Consider the following 18,623-nt stretch of genomic DNA (forward strand, 5'->3'; position numbering starts at 1 on the left):
ATGGTTCAGCTCCTTGTCAGAAGTTGTGGATTGAGCATTTCTAGAAAAAAAATTATGAGTTTAAAACATTATTACAAACTTCCAGGATTCTCCAACATAAAATGTGACCACATAGTTCTCCCTCCACAGGGAATAACACATGACTTTTGTGAAGAGAGCATTTAATTAAGAGACAGAAGCATAAAGGAGAGCTCATGTGAAAGGGAGCATGAGAGAGATAAAAAGGGAAAGAAAAGAGAGGGCAAGGAAGAGTGAAAGGAGGGGGGGGGGAGAGAAGAAAGGTAAGAAAGGAAAGTAAAAGAAGACAGAAAGAGAAAAGAGAGAAAGGGAGGCAAAGAGTGAGGATAAGAGAGGCAGGAGATGGGGAAAGATAAGAGGAGAAACAATGAGAGAGAAAGGGAGAAAGAGCATACTGGGGAGCATGTGAAAATTAGTCCTTGAGAAATGGAGAGTGTGAGAAAGAGCTGAAGCAAGAAAGAGAAATCTTGTGTGAAAAACATGGAGCTCAAGGCTGCAAGAAAGGGTGGGCACATAAGAAAAAGCAAGTATGCACAAAAAAAAGCAAGTCCATGTGAAAGAGGGAGGGCACAGGGAGTGGGATGTGCACAAAGAATTATGGGAGAATGAGAATGAGTGCAAGAAGTGGAGGACATGGGAAAGCACGAGTGCACATGAGAAAGGACACAAGAAAAAGTGACCATGTGCGAGAAAGAACAGGCACAATAAGGGGGGGGGGGGAGGGGTGTGAGGGCACAGGAAAGAGAGTTAATGTGAGAAAGTGCAGGTGTGCAAGGAAGAGTTTGTGTGTGTGAGCTGGAAAGGAAGAGGCAGTGTCTGAAAGATAGCAAGGCTGAAGAAAAATGAAGGGGAAGAGGTGTAAATACAGGGAGACAGAACAGAGCAGGGAGTTAAAGCTCAAAAAGAGATTGGGAGAGGCACCACACCAGAAACCAAGAGAGAACATGGCAGAAGAAGGGAAAGCATGCATGAAAAAATGGCTGTGGGAGAATGAGAAGGAACAAGGATGAGGTTGAGAGAAAGGGTGTGAGGTCATAAGAAAAGGGTGGTGTCAGGAGAATGGGGGGTTGTTGGAGTAAGGACATGAGAAAGAGAACAGGTTGAAAGAAAGAACAAGGACAAGAAAGAGAGAAAGAGCAAGTGCTTGGGGAGGGGAATGGAGGGGGAAGAGGTCCCCCAAGAAAGGAAGCTCTCAAGAATGAGAGACAGAAAGTTTTCATGACAAAGAAATGCACATAAGAAAGGATGGGTGTGAGGGCATAAGAAAAAGAGCATCCAAGAAATAAGGGAAAGCAAGCAGGAAAGAAAGAGCAAGGTTGCTAGAACAGGGAAGGGCATAAAAAATAACAAGAACACATGAAAATGAGCTTAAGAGTGAGCAGATTAAAGAGTGATAGAAAAGGAGAGACAGAGGAGGAGACAAAAGAGGAGAAGATAATATGAGGAGACAGAGGGAAAGAAACAAATTGATGAATTGTGAAAGAGAAAGAGTGAGAAAAGAGGAAGGGAAAGAGGGTGTAAGAGAAGGAAAGAGGGGAAAGAGCAAGGTGGACAGTGAGGGAGCATGAATGAGAGAAATTGCAAGGGAAGCAGAGTGCACTGATAAAACAGAATGTTTAGGAAAGAGAGGTGATGTGAGAAAGTGAGCACAAGAACACAAGTCAGCAAGAACAATGTTGCAAGAAAGGGTGCCAGACCAAGAGAAAAAGGGTAATGTTGCAGAAATGGGGGCATGGCCATGAGAAAGGGTACAAGGGCACAAAAAGGGTGCAGTGGTATGAGAGAGGGAGTGAGAGCGAGCACAAGTGGGCAAGGAAAAGCATGATCATGTGTGATAAAGAGCGAGTGCACATGAGGAAGTGCATGTGTGCATCTGAGAGAGGGAGTTAGAGATGTGAGAAAGGGAAAGAAGAAGAGGCAAAAAGAAAGGAGGATAGAGTAGAGAAGAAGTAGAGGGAAGAGGGAGTAGAATGGAGAAAGAGAGAACTCACGAGAGGGAGTTTGTGTGTAAGGAACAGGGAGGGTGTGGAATGGAGAAAGATCATATGCATGGGAGTGGGAGTGCAAGAGCAGGTGAAAGAGTTAGAGTGAGGTTGAAAATAAGGTTCAAGGAAAAGCATGGATGTGAGACAGATCTGGAAGAAAATAATTGTCTGTAGCTCTTTCTTTTGCATGATATTATCATCTTGGCATGCAGAGACTAGATTGATCGTAAGGAGGAGAGGAGCATTTAGTAATGCAGCCAGGCCATTCTGCAGATCAGGTTTAAATGTGGACTCCTGTTTATGGTGAAATCCAGCTAAAATGAACAAGGAGTGTATGGAGATGATTATATGGGAAGCACTACAAAGTTCAACCACTCAGATCTCTTCTGCTCACGTTACAATTTAGAGGATGGTCTTTCCACATTCAGGTAATTCTTCTTTGTTAAAACACATATTTTTAAGTCCCATCCATTTCTAAGTACCATCATGTCCCAGTAGCCATAACAGCATTGGCATCTTTCTATTTACTCTATGGTTTCTTTAACATATAGAGGCTCCACTAGTTCATAATTTATCCACTACATCACTTTTATTAATACTTATTCTCTCTGCATCTTGCACCATAGAAACATTAGCTTTTAGTGCCAAAGCCTCTTTCAGTTTATAGCATTAGATCTAACACATTTTACATTGTGCTGTCACCACATCCTTACACCAACAATGAAAATAAAATGTATAACTAGTTCAATGCTACTGAAAATCACTAAGACGATTAGACTTTCCCTCAGTACTTTATATTTTACTAGCAAAAGTGGTGGTTAGAAAGATACCATATGGGAGAAAAATAGACAAATGAAAGTGATCTTATTTGGCTTAAACCCTAAGACAAGTGCTCAACTGGAATAACTGATCTGAACAAGACTGTGATTAGGAGTGTCACAGCCTTTTTCTACTGACCTTCTTACATGGATTTCTGCTATACAAGAGGTTGACACTTCCTAAGTATCTGAAATACTTCCCTGTCTTCATTAGTTCCATTACTAATGCCACTGTTTACTGTCAAAGTAGGTAGGACCTAGTCTTTCAGTATTGCCTTGTGCAAGGAAGATTTTCATGCCCCTCACATCCACTTTCTTACGGAAACTTGGCTGAAATAATGGGGTTTGGGATTCTTTTGAAACAGAGACACATTTTCCTGTATCTCTCTTAGTAAATGAAATTATGGACAAGAATGAACCAGGTGTGATCATCTGCACTGGTACCCCCTGCCAGAACAGTCCCTGGCCCACGCTTGTCTTATGTCAGCTAACAGACACCCAAACGATTCCTTGGCACATTTGTTAAAACACCATCAGAACTATACTTGGCAGGCAGGTTGCCTGCAGCCACCTTGTTTTTGAGGGTTTGCTACAACAGGCACAGGTACTTGTCCTGGGGCACATTCCAAATGTGTGTGCTTTATTAATTGGAGCCTGTATAAAGAAATATCTGCAAAGCCTGTTATTTGGGCTAAGTGTAGAACTGTGGTCAAAGATAGCCCCATCTAAGGAGGCACTTCTGCTGCTTCCAGGAGTAAATGCTACCAAAACAGTAAAGCCCATCAAGAAATAGTAGGATAGGTTTAACTGACAATGTTCCAGGTGAATTGGTGCTAACCCCAGTGTGCATATCCTTGATACTGGAGACCCGATACAGGAAAATAGTGCAAGAAAAATATTCTACCTTAACTAAAGGACTTCATAATTCAATAATAACTTTTATTTCTCAGATTTGTAGGATTCTGAAATTTTTTAGGCAGGGTATCAAAACAGATGGTTTGGTGAAATAATTCCTTGCAATTCATACAGAAGCAGTACTTGATCTGGACCCCTCTCTGTATATTGCCCATAGTACAAACAGTATTGTTCTGATTCAATTGTCTGACATGCTAAGTACCATGAGATGGAAAAGACACTGCAAATTCAGAGTCTAAGGTTGACCTTTTAACATAATATATCTACAAAAGAAGGGACATTCATCCATTTGATTATTTTGTAAATGGAAGAGGGACACAAGGTTTTGAAGGCAAATCTAATTTGCCTGCAAATCCCTTGAGACCAAGGCAACGAGTCTGATGCAAAAAATAATCTCAGTGGAGAAACCAAATCATTTCGAAGTCAACTCAGGACACAAAGAACTGCTGGGGAAACATGCTGTGCTGGAACACTCCTACTAGGAGATCAAAGAACTCCCAGGTGATGACAGAGGGGAGTAATTTCTGGCTGCCTCCTTGGGAAGGGCAGAGTCCAGTTCAGCCTCCAAAGCCCCTACAACCATCTTGTGACTATTGTGTGTCTTCAGCCTCCATGTCACCATTTGCTACACTGGCCATAACACTGTGTCTCTCCTGTTAAAACTGCCTCAGTTCTATGGACAGGTAGAAAAGCAAACCCACAGAGAATCAAAGTCAACAGCATGAACTGATGTTCTTTTAACTACGCTGGTGTTCCTCCTCTTTGGATGAACCAGAAGCCTGGATATACTCTGTTTTTAAACAGAATATTCTTGTAATTACCCTCAGGTTGTAGATTACTTCAACCACTATACTCTGTAGGGTAGAGAACTATTTTCTGAGCTATAAAACAATGTCTTTTAACAACATATGCATATGTACACACATATATACATGCAAGAACACACACTTTGCAGTCTGAAATCTTGTCAGTCAGTCTGCATGAGGTAAACACTTACATGAGAATACTAATTTTTTGGACAGCTCTTTTTGTTCTGTCAATAAATTTCTCTTCCATGGTTTCAGGTTTAGCAGTTGCTCCAGATGTTCACTTGATGTAAATCAGCTGTGATTTCTATTCATCAGTGGCTGTTAGTATCTACTAAAGAACCTGACTCCTCTAGCATCTATAAAAGTTGTCTTTAAATCCTAATTATGTTGTTGCTGTGCATTATTTCTTACTTGATTCACTTGAATAGAAAAATACCCTTATATTGCTACTTCAACCACTTTTCAGCCTGTCTTTCAAGTCACAAGTCGACAGAGTAAAAGTGGCTAGTGTACATCCTTGGATCACTAGCTCATTTCCAAGCTAGACAATCTGATTACAGAAAGCAACTGCACTGCATCACATGCATAGGGAGGACTGCACAGTGCTCTTCACTTTATGAAACACATAAATGACCTATAAACTATCTTTAGATGTTGATAACTTGGGATGTGTTTTTCTGGGTGTGCAAAAGGTTGCCAAAGCGGACAGAATGGTTCCCATGTAAAGCTTGTAAGGAACAGAGGTTATCTTCTTAGCAGCAGTCTTTAAACAGAACTAATTATTTCATTACAGAAACTATCATGGCACCAGCTTTCACTTGTCTGAACCATCCATTATTACTGCAGTCATTACCTCTCCCACAGAAACCTGTGTTGCCTTTCTCTCACCCACACAACCCACCTGACATTTTGCCTAAACGTTGATTTCTCAACCGATACAAGGGTCAACACCTCTTTTAAAAGTGAATTACATAGAAAACAAGAAGCTGCTCCAATGGAACAGTAAAATACTGGTAGAACAGTTCTTTCCCAAAGAACTTCAAAAATGAGTATTTTCAAGCTGTTACAGATTGTACCGCGAAGCCATTGTTAACTTTGAACAAACACACAGGCATTCACATTAAACTATGATCAAAATTTTCATTGAATTCCCAGGGTATTATTTTTCTGAGTCACTCTTGCCACAGAATCCCGAAATACCACTGCAGTTTACTTTAAGTACAAAACAGCTTTTAATCCTTACGATCTAGAAAACACCAGTACTCTGCAGTAAGGTAGCATTAGCAATCAGGAGCAATGGTTTACACAAAGCAGCTTCCCTATTTGAGTTTGTGTTAGTGCAACTTGAATATTGATTTTTATTGTTCTTTCTCAACATATGGGGAAGATACACTAAACGTCTGGACAAAAGATGAAAAATGGGCAATCAGATCTACTGTGCTGTGTAAATACAGCAAACATACCCAGCTAATTACCATTACTAATACTGGGCATTGGTATTGGCAGATGGTTAAGCTTTTAAACCAGAAACAGTTTCTGTGGATTTCCTATCCTGATTTACCTGCTCATTCTGAGCAGTTGCCTTGGGGCAAGGAAAGAGAAAAAGAAAAAAAAAAAGAAGGAGAGAAAGTGAAAAAAACCCAAACAACCCCAACTAAAGAGGAGCTTAAGTCCTCTGTCTGCGAGCAAATATTACCATATGACTAAATTAGCCCTTATGAGTATCTATTTATGGTTGGGTAATAGAAAGCTATTATTTGAAAAGTTCTGGTAGTTCTCCCAAATTACTGAAGAAGGAAACAGATACTATAATCTAAAAAAAAAAAAAAAATCCTAGCCTAAAGCAAATTATAACATACACATATTATTAGTAATCTTAACTTATATATGAGGCGTTTCACCGTGTTTGGATCAAATGCCTCATGTCTAAATCTGCATTGTTTTGCAATAGTCACAGATAGTGCATGGTACATTTGCTATACATTCTTTGCACCATATTTTTACTGAATCATATTTTGCTATGTATAATTTCTCATACAAAAACTCCTTCATCTAGGCTAGAGAGACCTGTCGTTGTCATACAACCCTTGCACAGTTTGTGATATAAAGCCTTCATTATTGTCCCATCGAAACACACCCACCCGTTCAGTTTATGAACTCAGTAATCCACTAAATAAAAACACGTGTGTGTGCACTTACCAGAGAAAAACAGAAAAGATTCATGTTGTTATTGAGATCCACTCCAGCACCCTAAAACTCCGCTCGACAAACTCCCGCCGCACAATGCAGCTCCTTCTTGCTCTCCCAGCTGTTTGTACGTTTCCCCCTGGAGATTACTGCAAGATAAAATCCCTGCAATAATCCACTGGATTCAGAGCCCATTATCAAATGAGACAGGCTTCCCCAGGCCAGTACAAACTGCTTTCTGAATTAAAGAACAGTGTTTACCAACAAAATATAAGCATGGTCTGAATGATTTCCATGAACTTAGAAAATGCTCTCTTTGCAGGCTATTGTTTCCATTAAAGTTTACCATCCAACAGAAATAAAGCTCTTTCTGTCTGAGACCACTGGAACACACAGCTTACTCCAAGGCAAATCTTCTCAGCTTACTCAGATTATCAAGAGACACACAGAAATTCTCATGAAATGCTGGTTTCCTATACATATGAATTAATTTACAAAATTCAGTAATTATTATTGACTACATTTTAAAAGGAAGTATCTTTTTCGACCATGGGACGAAAAAAAACCCAAAACCTGTGAGCCACAACCAAATCATTAAAAAAACCCACAACTAACCAAACAACCATACAAAACCCTCACACTCTGGGCCTGTGCACTAAAGAATAGTTACCAAACCGGTGCCTGGCATGTTGACTGCTTGATGATGAAGACTAGGACTAAACCAATTTTACTGTTTGAAAACATGGCAAATCTGGAAAATAAAAGATTGGGAGTGGTCAAAGCTGATCCATGGGCTAGTGTTATTATAATGTATACAGACAGGCAAACAAGGAATAAGCAATTGTAAAGAAAAACAGTAGCCTATGTCACTAGCTGGTCTAAACTAGGAAAATTTCATCACCTGTTGTGGAGTGAAATTGTCTGACAAAGAATTAATGCTGAAAGCAGTGTGAGCCTCAACTTTTTTCAGATTATAAAATACTTGAAATAAGACTGGTTTTGGAATAATACTGCTTACCAAACCACAATTAATTTCCTACAACTTTCATGCAAATATTATGAAATTTGCTTACATGAATAAGCAGTAGTTGGTACCAAAAAGATAAGCTGAAGTTCACCACAAATGGAAAGGTAGTGTTATTTTGTGACCAGAATCTTGATTTCCTTCTTTGAGCCCAGAGCTTCATATTTGTAAATGACAGGCAACTCATTCATCACTCATACTTCTGACTATTTCAGTTCATTATATTAATTTTCCAGTTGAATCTGCATCCCAGTGAAATTGAAATGTCTGTACTTTGTCAGAATAAATACATTTTAACATAAGTTAGTTTCCTCTCTGAGCAAAACCCAAACAAGGCTCATACAAACCAACAAACACCAGAGGACAGATAAGATTCGAGATTTCAAAAGATCTTTGGTTTGCACTTTTCCAATTTGCTGTGAATTATATAAAAGACTTTTTGAAGGCTTTCCCCAGGCTTCCTGTTCAGTTCTAATTTCAGGTTGATTTCATGTATTAGAAAAGTAGAGCTGGTTATGAAGAGCTTTGTGACAAATGTTATAGTTTAGAAGCAAATTAATGAGAGATTTCTCATTTACTCCTCATATAAACTTGAGAAACAGTAACAGATTTTGTCAATTACCACCTAGTGACACTTCCCTAATGTGATTACACAAAAATAGACATTTGAGAGGCCTAGCTTGCCACAGATGGGCTTGCATTTGCTTTATGGCTCACTTGCTGGTTTCCTTGTGAAGGAGCAAGTTCTTATCCTTCCCATGCCTCAGGTTCTCCAGCTGGAAATCTTAACTAAGAGCACAAACCTCATGTGCAAAGTACTGTGAAAGTAATGATCAAAAGCACCCTTTCCCAGCTACAGAGAATTACTTTTTTTTTTTTTCCTTTAATGCCTATTTACAGTAATATCTATCTGGAAAACTCCAGAAAGACTGAAGAGCTAGTAAAATGACAATAAGTAACTCAGGAGAATGTGTGTTTCATTCAGATCAATTTAATCTCTTGATTTTAGATTGAGCTTTTGAGGTGATTTGGCTATGTATATTTAAAGCCTTTAGAGGGAAGTTTCTGAGTTTTATGCCACAGATCCTCAAGGTAAGAGTGACCAAGAAAGCTTCGACCTTACACTGAGCTATTAAATTTTCATTTTGCTTATATTTGTAGACATGCAGAAAAGAGAATAATTCAAGAAGAAAATCAAAATATAAAAAGAAGTCTATATTCACAGTTAGAGATACACGCATATGGCAAGCAACTACGGTAGGAAAGCAAAAGTGCAGAGCTGTACAAGAGAGATAAACGCTCATCTGGAAACTTTCTAAGGCATTGGGCCAACTCTAGTTTCAGTTGTTCCTGCTTCACCATTTGGACAGGTGCAATTCATCACATCAGGCTCGAAATCTCACAAGGTAGGCACGATGCCACTGGAGTGAAATGTGAAAACCAGAGGCAAGTTTTTCACAAATACAGAGCTGGAGATTAAAGCTGGGAATTATCCTGGGTTGGACTCTGTGGATGTGTCTCCTGAGTGCACAGCCCGGATTGCTTATTTGACTTCCTTTATTCTCCAAAAAGCAGACCTCCAGCGTTCAGTTGCTCTCATTCTACATCCTGGTGCATTCATCCTTCTGTTTCCAGCTGTATTAGCTCTCTGTCTGTGTCTGTACTGAAGGCATTATGGTGACAGTACTTGGTGAAAGTTATTCCAGTCAGGTTTAATATGTTCAGTTCAAATATCCTGCTTGAGAAACAGAAGTTTAACCCGCTCTGATTTCCATTCTGCTGGGCCAATGGCTTTACAAGAAACAGCTTTCAGTGAAGACTTCAAGGGGGATCCCAAAGCACTGTTGCAGATATTCCGGATGCAAGCCACTAAAACCCTGAGACTAAAGATTGCAAATTTATTACATGTTTTTGAGTACTGTCAGTGTTAGGACTCTTCTTTTGAAATGGTAACATTTTAGACATCTACTATTCACTAATACAGCCTTCTGCAAGGGTTAGTTTTGTTGATAGGTGTAAACTATAGGTGATATTATCCAGGAGGTTCCAGTCCTTGACTAACATATAAATTACAAACTGTGAGGGAACACTTACTATAATAATTAAAATAAGAAACAACAGCTTATGATTGGTTTATCAGGATGACTAATATAAATACACCCAGCAGGAATTTATAATGCCACTTGATATCACAGCCATCTGTGTCAAGAATTTGAGCTCTGAATATAATTAAAAACCAGCAACTAAATAGACCAAATTTGAAGGTAACATCAGAGTTGTGACATCTATGTACATTTTATCTGGTATAAATAGAGAAATTTGCTGCAGCAGTAGCACAGCAGAACAGCAAACCCACACTATAATGAGGGTACGAGAATCAGTTTCATCAAACAGGAAACACTTGGACCTTCATTTCCGAGCTCTAATCTTGAACCACTCTTAGCATTTAATGCTCTTTCTTCACTGCTACATGATTTCTACATGCTTGGGCTCTACACCCTTCCCAAAAAAAAATAAAAAATAACCCCAAAAAACCCCACACAAATCAAGTCTTTGATATGTTGAGTTTTCTATTCCTGCACAATGAATGGACTTCACAGCTGAGATCTCTAGGCATCCTTGGCCTTTTCAGGAGACTGGATTTCAGCTGTGTATTCACAGTAAGTGGCAATCCATAATCTAACAAGCTGGTAAAGCTGAGCCATGATGAAGGCACTCACAATTGGGCACTGCCTCCAGTCTTGCAGTGCAGTGACAGCCATTCTATTGGTGCAGCTTCATCTGCCACTGGAAGAACTCCTCAGCAGGACTGTGTAATTCACAGATTTCTTTGGTTTGCTGGACAAAGGAAAAATAATGTATTAGTAGTTGTTAACTTGGACACATTTCAGCAAATTTGGAACTAACATTTGCTCCTATTTTCTTCCTCCTTTGTTTATTCCTCTTACAGCACATCTATCCTTAATTAAAATGTACAACTACTTCTCTTCTGATCATCATTAAAACTAAGAGCAACAGTGCTACTGCCTGATATAGTATGAGTTTTAAACATAAAACTAATCATATGCTAAGTGGTCACATTTCTCTATTCACTCCACAGAAAAGGCTGAATTATGACTTTATCATCATTCCAAGGTAAACATAGTGCATTGCTACTATGATCCATAGGCCATCCTTGTGGAAAGTGGGGGATTCAGAAATTAAGTTGGTCAGAGGCTTCCTCTTGGCTCTCTCATTTTCTTTGGAAAGAAGAACTTTCAGCAAATGCCTACTCAGTACAGCACATATTCCCTAACACATGAAGGCAGTCATGTAGGTGGCACACTGGATAAAACCCCTGCATCATTTCACCTCCTTCTGTTCACTTCCAACAGGCAGGTGACAAAGCATTTCTGTGCAGAATGCTTTTCTTGTTGATGCACAACCCACGACCAAGTTGAACCCAGGAGACTGCTCCCGTAAGAGAAGTTTAACATTTTTTATCATGAACATCCCCCGAAGACTCTCTGAATGGTAGAAAGCTGCATTTCAGACCACAAACATAACAGTGTCTCTAAGGCAGAGCTACTAACATTTGATATGCCTGAATCAGATGTTCCAATCAGCGGATCTAAATTACATCTACTTAATAGTTTGGAAAGGGCCCATGAAGTACCAACTAAAAATCGGATTCCTTAAACGATATTGATTTTTTTTTTCCTTTTAGAATCTCCTTCAATTTAGAGACAGCTTCTTCATTTCCTCCTTTTACATTCAGCAGCTAATTAAAAATTGGTGAGGAAAAAGCTTCACAACCCTCCTCACCCCTGCCAAGTTGTAATATTCTGTTTCTCCTTTGAAAAGGCAATTTTACAGGAGCAGTGATCAATTCAACATAGCAGTTTTTACACCTCTGCAACAAGGATTTTCAACAGAGTTTAGCTCAGTTAGAGATTATTTTAAACTTACTCAATGTAAATAGCTATAAAATTTACTTCAGCACAGAAAATCAAGCAAATAAAGACAAGAAGAGCCAATATTCTCTAACTCAAACAGGCAAGTGAGATGCTTTCATAATTTCCAGAAACCAAGAGAAGCTCTGAGTCTATTAAAGTCACTGGCAAAATTCCCATCAAATTCTCTGCAACCAGAATTTCACACACCTTCTCCTGCTAACTGATCACATTTAAACACAGCATCATAAAAGCCCATGGTGCTTTCCATATGATTCATAATAACATTCAGCTATGCCTTGAAGCTAAGATTCCTTTTAGGATAAATGATCACATTTTTCTTTCCCTTGTCCCAAAGACTTTTTTTGATTTTTTTTTTTCCCACAACATTTATATTTTAAGCAAAGGAAAAACTGCATTTTTTTAGAGAGGAAATGTTTATTTCCTAAACAGGAGAGCCAAATCCCCTGCTCTATAATTTACTGAAACTCAGTGAATCAGGCCCACACATTCTTTATTGCTATCTAGCACTACACTGCTATTTAGAGTGAAAACTGCTAACTTCTATCATCAGGTCAATTTATGTATTATCAGACAAAACTGATGTCTACAGTGAATTATGGGTATAGGAGTCATTATCTTCCCAGAGCACCTTGAAAACGAGATGTCTAATCTCAGTAATGTAAGTTTCCTGGTTAAATAAATCCCCTGTGCTTAGTAATTCTATGCATTTACAGAAAAGATGTCACCCCCCCACCTCCTTAGACTTTAAAAAACATTTTAAAGCCTCAAGGGGATTTGAATCCTCACTAAACAGAATTGATTTCTGTACTTACTACTTAGTATTCTTAATCACACAGTTCATGCATTTCTGTTATGTAACGGATTGGGAAATTCAAAGAACCAGCCTGTTTTCCAAACATTCAGTTTCCCATTACCCCACTTCCCTTTTACTTTGATGGCTTTTTTTTTTTAATATCAAGATGACAGTGTTATTAAGCACACTCTGCTGGAAACAGCCCCAAACAATCAGTGCTACCTTCTAAGTTTGTAGCCACCCAGGCCTTGCGTGAGCATTTAGAACAGAATTTCCAAAGGCTAGCAGAGGTTTTCCAATTCACTCTGCAAGAAAGATTGCCTCTCCACTTCTGCCTATGAGAATTCAGGTTAAGTCATCTATTTCTTCCTTGAGAGCGTGATCCAAAGCTAAATGAAGCCAAAAGGAATCCATCTATCGATCTGAGCATTCCTGGCAATTTAATTCAGCGTTCCTCTAGCAATTTATACACTGTGCTGGATACAGCCTGAGGACACACCTTTGTCAGTGACAGGACAGTGGAATTGAATTCACTCTCACCAAATTTGCTGACAACACCGAGCTGTGTGGAGCAGTGGACACACTGGTGCGAAGGGATGCCAGCCAGAGGGACCTTGACAGGCTTGAGAGGTGGGTCCGTGTGAACCTCATGAAGTTCAGCAAGGCCAAGTGCAAAGTCCTTGCACCTGGGTCAGGGCAATCCCAAGCACAAAGACAGACTGGGTGGAGAATGGATTGAGAGCAGCCCTGAGGAGAAGGTCTTGTGGGTGCTGGTGGGTGAGAGGCTGGACATGACCCAGCCATGTGCACTGGGAGCCCAGAAAGCCAAACATATCCTGGGCTGCATCCAAAGCAATGTGGGCAGAAGGGGAGGGAGGGGATTCTGCCCCTCTGCTCTGCTCTGGTGAGACCCCACCTGTTCTGCCTCCAGCTCTGGGGTCCCCAAAATAAAAAGTATGAACATAAAAAGGAGTGAGTCCAGAGGATGCCACAGCGATCAGAGGGTTGGAATACCTTGGTTGTTCAGCCTAGAAAAGAGAGGGCTCCAAGGAGACCTCATAGCAGCCTTCCTGTAAGTAAAGGGGTCAACAAGAAAGCCAGAGAGGGATTTTTTCCAAGGGTAAGCAGTGGTAGGACAAGGGGGAACGATGTTAAACTGAAAAAGGAAAGGTTTAGATTAGATATTGAAAAGAAATTCTTTATTGTGAGCATGGCAAGACCATGGAACAGTTTGCCCAGGGAAGTCGTGGATGCTCCATCCCTGGAAGTGTTCAGCGTTGGATGGGGCTCTGAGCAACCTGGTCTAGTGGAAGGTGTCCCTGCCCATGGAGGGTTGTTGGAATGAGATGATCTTTAAGGTCCCTTCCAACTCAAACCACTGTGTGATTCTATGATTCTAGGACAACCCTAACTTGTACCCACTGCCTGTGGCCATAGGCACGTAGTCCCATTCCCAAGCACCTCCTTACCTCCAGGAGATACTCAGATGTCAGATGGCTGCTGACAGCACCACACTCCAAGTGAAACAGAAAGATCCAACTGGCTCTCACAACACACCCCTCCCACCCCTGCACCTTGAGGAACAGCCTCTGAGCAGAATGTACTATTTTGTCCATACCATCAACTTTTTTGCAGCTTTCTGGGCTGGTTCTGGTTCCTAGCCAGCCAGTTCTGATTTGCATCTGCCTATATTTATAGTCACAACATCAGATTAAAAATATGCTTTTGTCCTCAGGAATCTACCCTGACACTCTTTGGCCCTGTGTATGCTCTCACTCTCAAACAAATCAGGAGTGATTCACTGACAAACAGTGATGCTGCAGTAATATCTAGAATAATAAAAATAAAGCCTAACAATTACATTTGTTAGCTCCTGGCTCATGTTTTAATTTTCTTATCAGGTTTGTGTGTGACTTACCTTTTAGAAAACCAAAATTAGGAGCTCAGAAATTCCCCATTCAGTTTTCATATATCTCATGGGTCCTTAGGTGATTTAGATATGTACCTGCTGCCTGCAGCCTCTTCTTTTACAAATCATTCCAAATAAATTCTGCTGCACAAGCACCACATTTTGACCACACTAATTCTAAATTAGATTCAAGAGCTTGTTAAAACCATCTTTCTGATAAAAAAAAGGCAATTCTTTCATACAACCTGAGAAGATCAGTGATCCATGTCAGTTATACATTAAAGACTATACAGTTGCTGCTGTGTCAAATAAAGCTTTTCTCTAACACTCTGCAACTTAGGTTTCGATCTCTACTTAGTAAAATACAATGAGATTCTAATATTCTAGACCACTTCTGAAGTGTGAGCAGCAATGCACCCAGGAAATACAAAACTCGCTTAAAAGACAATGGTCTAAACACTCAGGGCCTGCAAATAGAATCACGAACTGGAATCAATCACACAACGTATTTCATGTTTCAGCAAGAAATAGATGTGGCAACAGAGAGCACTTCTTCCCACCTTGCTGTTTTTCGTATCTTAACAGCTCCACACTCTTTGGACACGCCATTTATAGTCTTTGAAGTTACTCTGGGTAGACCCTTAGCAGGTAGATACCAGTAAAGTTTCATATTTCTCATCTGGGTTGTGCCAGCCCACCCAGTGTCACCAAGCAGTTACCCCCCTGTCACTAACCTTTACGACAGTGCTGTTTTTTGGAGGCAAGGATACAACAACCGACACAGCGGCAATTTGAGCTGTTTACATCCCTGTGCATGTGACTGCAGAGCCTCCAGCTCGGTGTCCTCGTTTTTGACTATCCATGACCCTGCTACACTGTCTTACTGCCTCTCCATGTGTTACAGCACTTTCCATTACTTCTACAAACATACTATGCCATGTGAGAGACAAACTGTGTTTGCCTTTTAGGGCCCCTGTAAAGAAAAGGCAGTTCTTGTGCCCTGTTGCAACTCATGCCTTTATGTAACTGCAAAATATGACCTGTCTGTACCCACTATTACTGCCTTTTATTAAGGTAATCAAATACACAAAAGAGGCTGATGTTAAGGGGAAGAAGTCAGTATACTGCTGTCAGGACAAGTTGTAGGAGCAACACATGGCGCATCAGTGTGTTCTAAAATATTTAGGGAAAAGAAAAATTAAATTTGATTATCACGTCCCAGTAAAAAAATTGCATCAGCTACACACTGTCTGCACCAGTCACATTAATCCCAGGCTTATACAGTGGGAACTGTAGATGCCATCTGCAGCCCTAGAATAATCTTGGCAGCACACCAGCACATGTTCATTTCTGTGGAGAACAGCCTTGCTTGCTGTAGCTGAGTCCTCATGGTACCTCAGATGGCCAAATTTTCTCAGAGCTAGTAACTGGATATTATCACTCATCTAAATCCATCCTAGTTGAACAAGATGCTTGGAGTTGGCAGTTCCAGAGACTTTATTAAAGGTTGAGTAGGTAACCTTTCTTGCCCCCCTGCCCTGATTTAGCAGAACATGATTACCTCAGGCAACTGACCAAAAGTCTATGATGGATAACCTGAAAGCTGGAACACACATTAAAAAAAAAAAAAAAAAAAAAAAGAGAGAGAGAGAGAAATCAACCAAACAAACCCCTAAAACAACAAAACCAAAAATCCTGCTGTTGAGGAAATTTCAACTTTGTTCTACTTTAAGTAGAACAGAGTCTTTCAACAGCACAATTAATATCATCCTAATGAATTATAGATGGATTGAGAGGGGAGTTAGAGGAAACTGCAAAGCATTATTTCTGTATTTGAATAAGAACTTCTACCCAGATAGCCTGACTTCTTTTTATTTATGAGAACAAGGAACAATCAGGACAGTTCTTGAAGAAGACTGGCATCCAGCAATCTGCAAAAAGGGTACAGACAACAGACACAGCTACAGTTCAAAGACTTGTACATCAAAGAGTGACCCATCCTCCTGTGACTCCCCCTGCTCTTATTTCACTCAAATTCTTCAAAGTAGGATTCAGTGGAATAGATGACTGGGTTTTTTATCCTGGATAACCATGGATCAGCCAAGATTTACTCTATTGAATCCACATGTAGTTCAAAACCATGTTACCCTAATAACACAGAAAGAAAAACACTGCTGTATGCAGAAAATAATGTTCATGAATGAACTCCAAATATCCATCAGGAATAGCTTAGTGAATCACACATGTATTGGTTTAATGCTATAAACTTCTAGAAGCAGTTTTACCCAGTATTGTGTGTAGGTGGGACTTCAAAATGGCTCTGCTGGCCTCACATGGTACCACTGTTATCAGATCTGAAACTTAACAATCTTTAGCACAGTTATCCCTTCAGCATCCCTGTGACAAGGAATGTGGGACTATACCAATGTTATGATACAGCTGAGCTTGCTGTCTGTATCACTAAAAAGCATAATCATATACACATCATTCTACCAGTTACTGATGATGGGGTGTCTAAAGCAAAAACACTGATTTTCAAATGTGTGGTTTCAGTTGCTTCCTCACTCTTAAGATGCTTAATGATACTTAGAAATGTAAAGTCTGTCTGTGAAGAAATTCAGATACTGTAGAATTCTTGGCAATATTTAGCATCTAGAGCAGCTAGACAGCTACCCTACATTTAAGCTAAATCAGGATCTATAATTTATGCACTCGTTCCTATGTTACCTCTGTGATTAATCTACTAGCTTTCCTCAGAGCAAACTTACCCAAGGAATAAGGGTAGAGGAGTGGACAGGACTTGGCCCTCCTGCTGTCTCTTACCTGGCAGCCCACCAGTCACAGCCCAGCTACTGCAGTGCCCTTTCTCACTAGGGTTCAAATTTTCTTTTTGTTTTCAGTTCTCCTATCTGATTTCTCCAACCACCAGGTGAGAGACTTTCTCCTTCTCCAGAACCTAGAATCAGCTGTTCTGCTTTATACAAATTAATTATGTATCAGTTGAGCTAAGGAGATGTGTGTTTGTGTGTGCATGTGTTTGCATGTGACTCCTTGGCCTGGTTGCTAGAGCAGTCACTTGACAGAGGATACCATAGGTTTCCAATAAACACTAAATATTAATTTAGTTCACTGGAGCAGAAATTAAAACTCTTGCAGCAAGTAAAATAAGATGTTTTGGAGGACTGGCTATAGGTGCTCAGGTAAGAAGTCTGCAGCAGACGGAAATTTGAACCACACACCAGAGTTGTAGATTTGTGTACTGAGCTACTGTGTGTAGCAGTAACCACAGGGAAGTCAGCTGGTTTTGTCAACGGTGCTCTGCTGGAAAAAAATGATTGGATTGAGTGGATACAGGGGAATCTCAGTTGAGAGAAAACAATGACACTGTGTGAAAAGTGAATAGGAGAGGGTAAATGTGTGTGCGCATGTCCTAGCCCAGAACTGGAAACTGCTACAAGTGGTGTCAGCCACAGCCATTGCTTTGCTGGGTGTCAGTTTACGCTTACTTAAAGACTACATATTATTTATCTCACATGCAGCAAGCAGGCATAATATGTTATTAAGGGATTAGGTAGCCAATAAGAAAAAAAGCTGATATGAGGGCTGGAATTATATTTCTGAATATAACTAATAACAATTTGAGTCACTGTTGGAGATGGGATACTCACCATTCTTGTCCAAACATCGCAGTTCACTAAGTAGTATGTCTGCTCATGGGGTCTTAAGTACTCCGGAAATGTTTTTCCATTTTCAAAAGGTGTCCTACACTCACATGTTACCTGTTGATTGTATATTAATCATAGCAGCAGAAGATAAAATAGAGTTCAGCCTACAAAAAGCCATTGGGAGCAGAGATGAATAGAACAAAAGCTAGGAGATGAGAAACAGGATCTGTAGCAAACATTTGCAGTGGAAACTGGGACAAAAATACCGTGTAACAGAGAGTTTCAGGGTAGCTGTCTGAGAGGTGCAGGCCTTCATGCAGAGGTCCTACTGAATTTGACAGAGAAATCTTAAGGAAATTTTTTTAATCAACTTACCACTTTCAGGATGAAATGTATACTCTTCAGGCAGAGAACTCTATGTGTATAAATAAACAGTGGATTCCATAAACCATTTTACAATAAAATCTAGAAAACCTGCAAGTATAAATATGCTTTTCTCTTTCTTATGAAAATCCATGTTATATCAATGGGTTTTTACAGAAGA

The 18,623-nt window shown here is 39.9% G+C and overlaps 1 protein-coding gene and 1 long non-coding RNA gene across 3 annotated transcripts in view; one reads left to right on the forward strand and one right to left on the reverse strand.

Moving 5' to 3' along the window:
• SAMSN1 (SAM domain, SH3 domain and nuclear localization signals 1) overlaps window positions 1–10,223 on the reverse strand; it is an 87,736-nt gene extending 77,513 nt beyond the window's left edge. Inside the window, exon 1 of one of the 2 annotated variants that reach the window (XM_064643973.1) lies at window positions 6,745–10,223. In XM_064643973.1, coding sequence (XP_064500043.1) covers window positions 6,745–6,768 — 24 coding nt within the window. In that variant the 5' untranslated portion in view covers window positions 6,769–10,223. The remainder of the gene's footprint in view (window positions 1–6,744) is intronic. The other variant, XM_064643974.1, reaches the window with a different exon arrangement.
• On the forward strand, window positions 1,110–4,927 carry LOC135406574 (uncharacterized). The gene is made up of 3 exons (XR_010426348.1): window positions 1,110–1,728; window positions 2,216–2,431; window positions 4,801–4,927. It is a non-coding gene; the product is annotated as an uncharacterized LOC135406574 (long non-coding RNA).
• Window positions 10,224–18,623: the final 8,400 nt, after the last annotated feature.

This window comes from Pseudopipra pipra, chromosome 2 (assembly GCF_036250125.1).
Source record: "Pseudopipra pipra isolate bDixPip1 chromosome 2, bDixPip1.hap1, whole genome shotgun sequence".
NCBI lineage: Eukaryota > Metazoa > Chordata > Aves > Passeriformes > Pipridae > Pseudopipra > Pseudopipra pipra.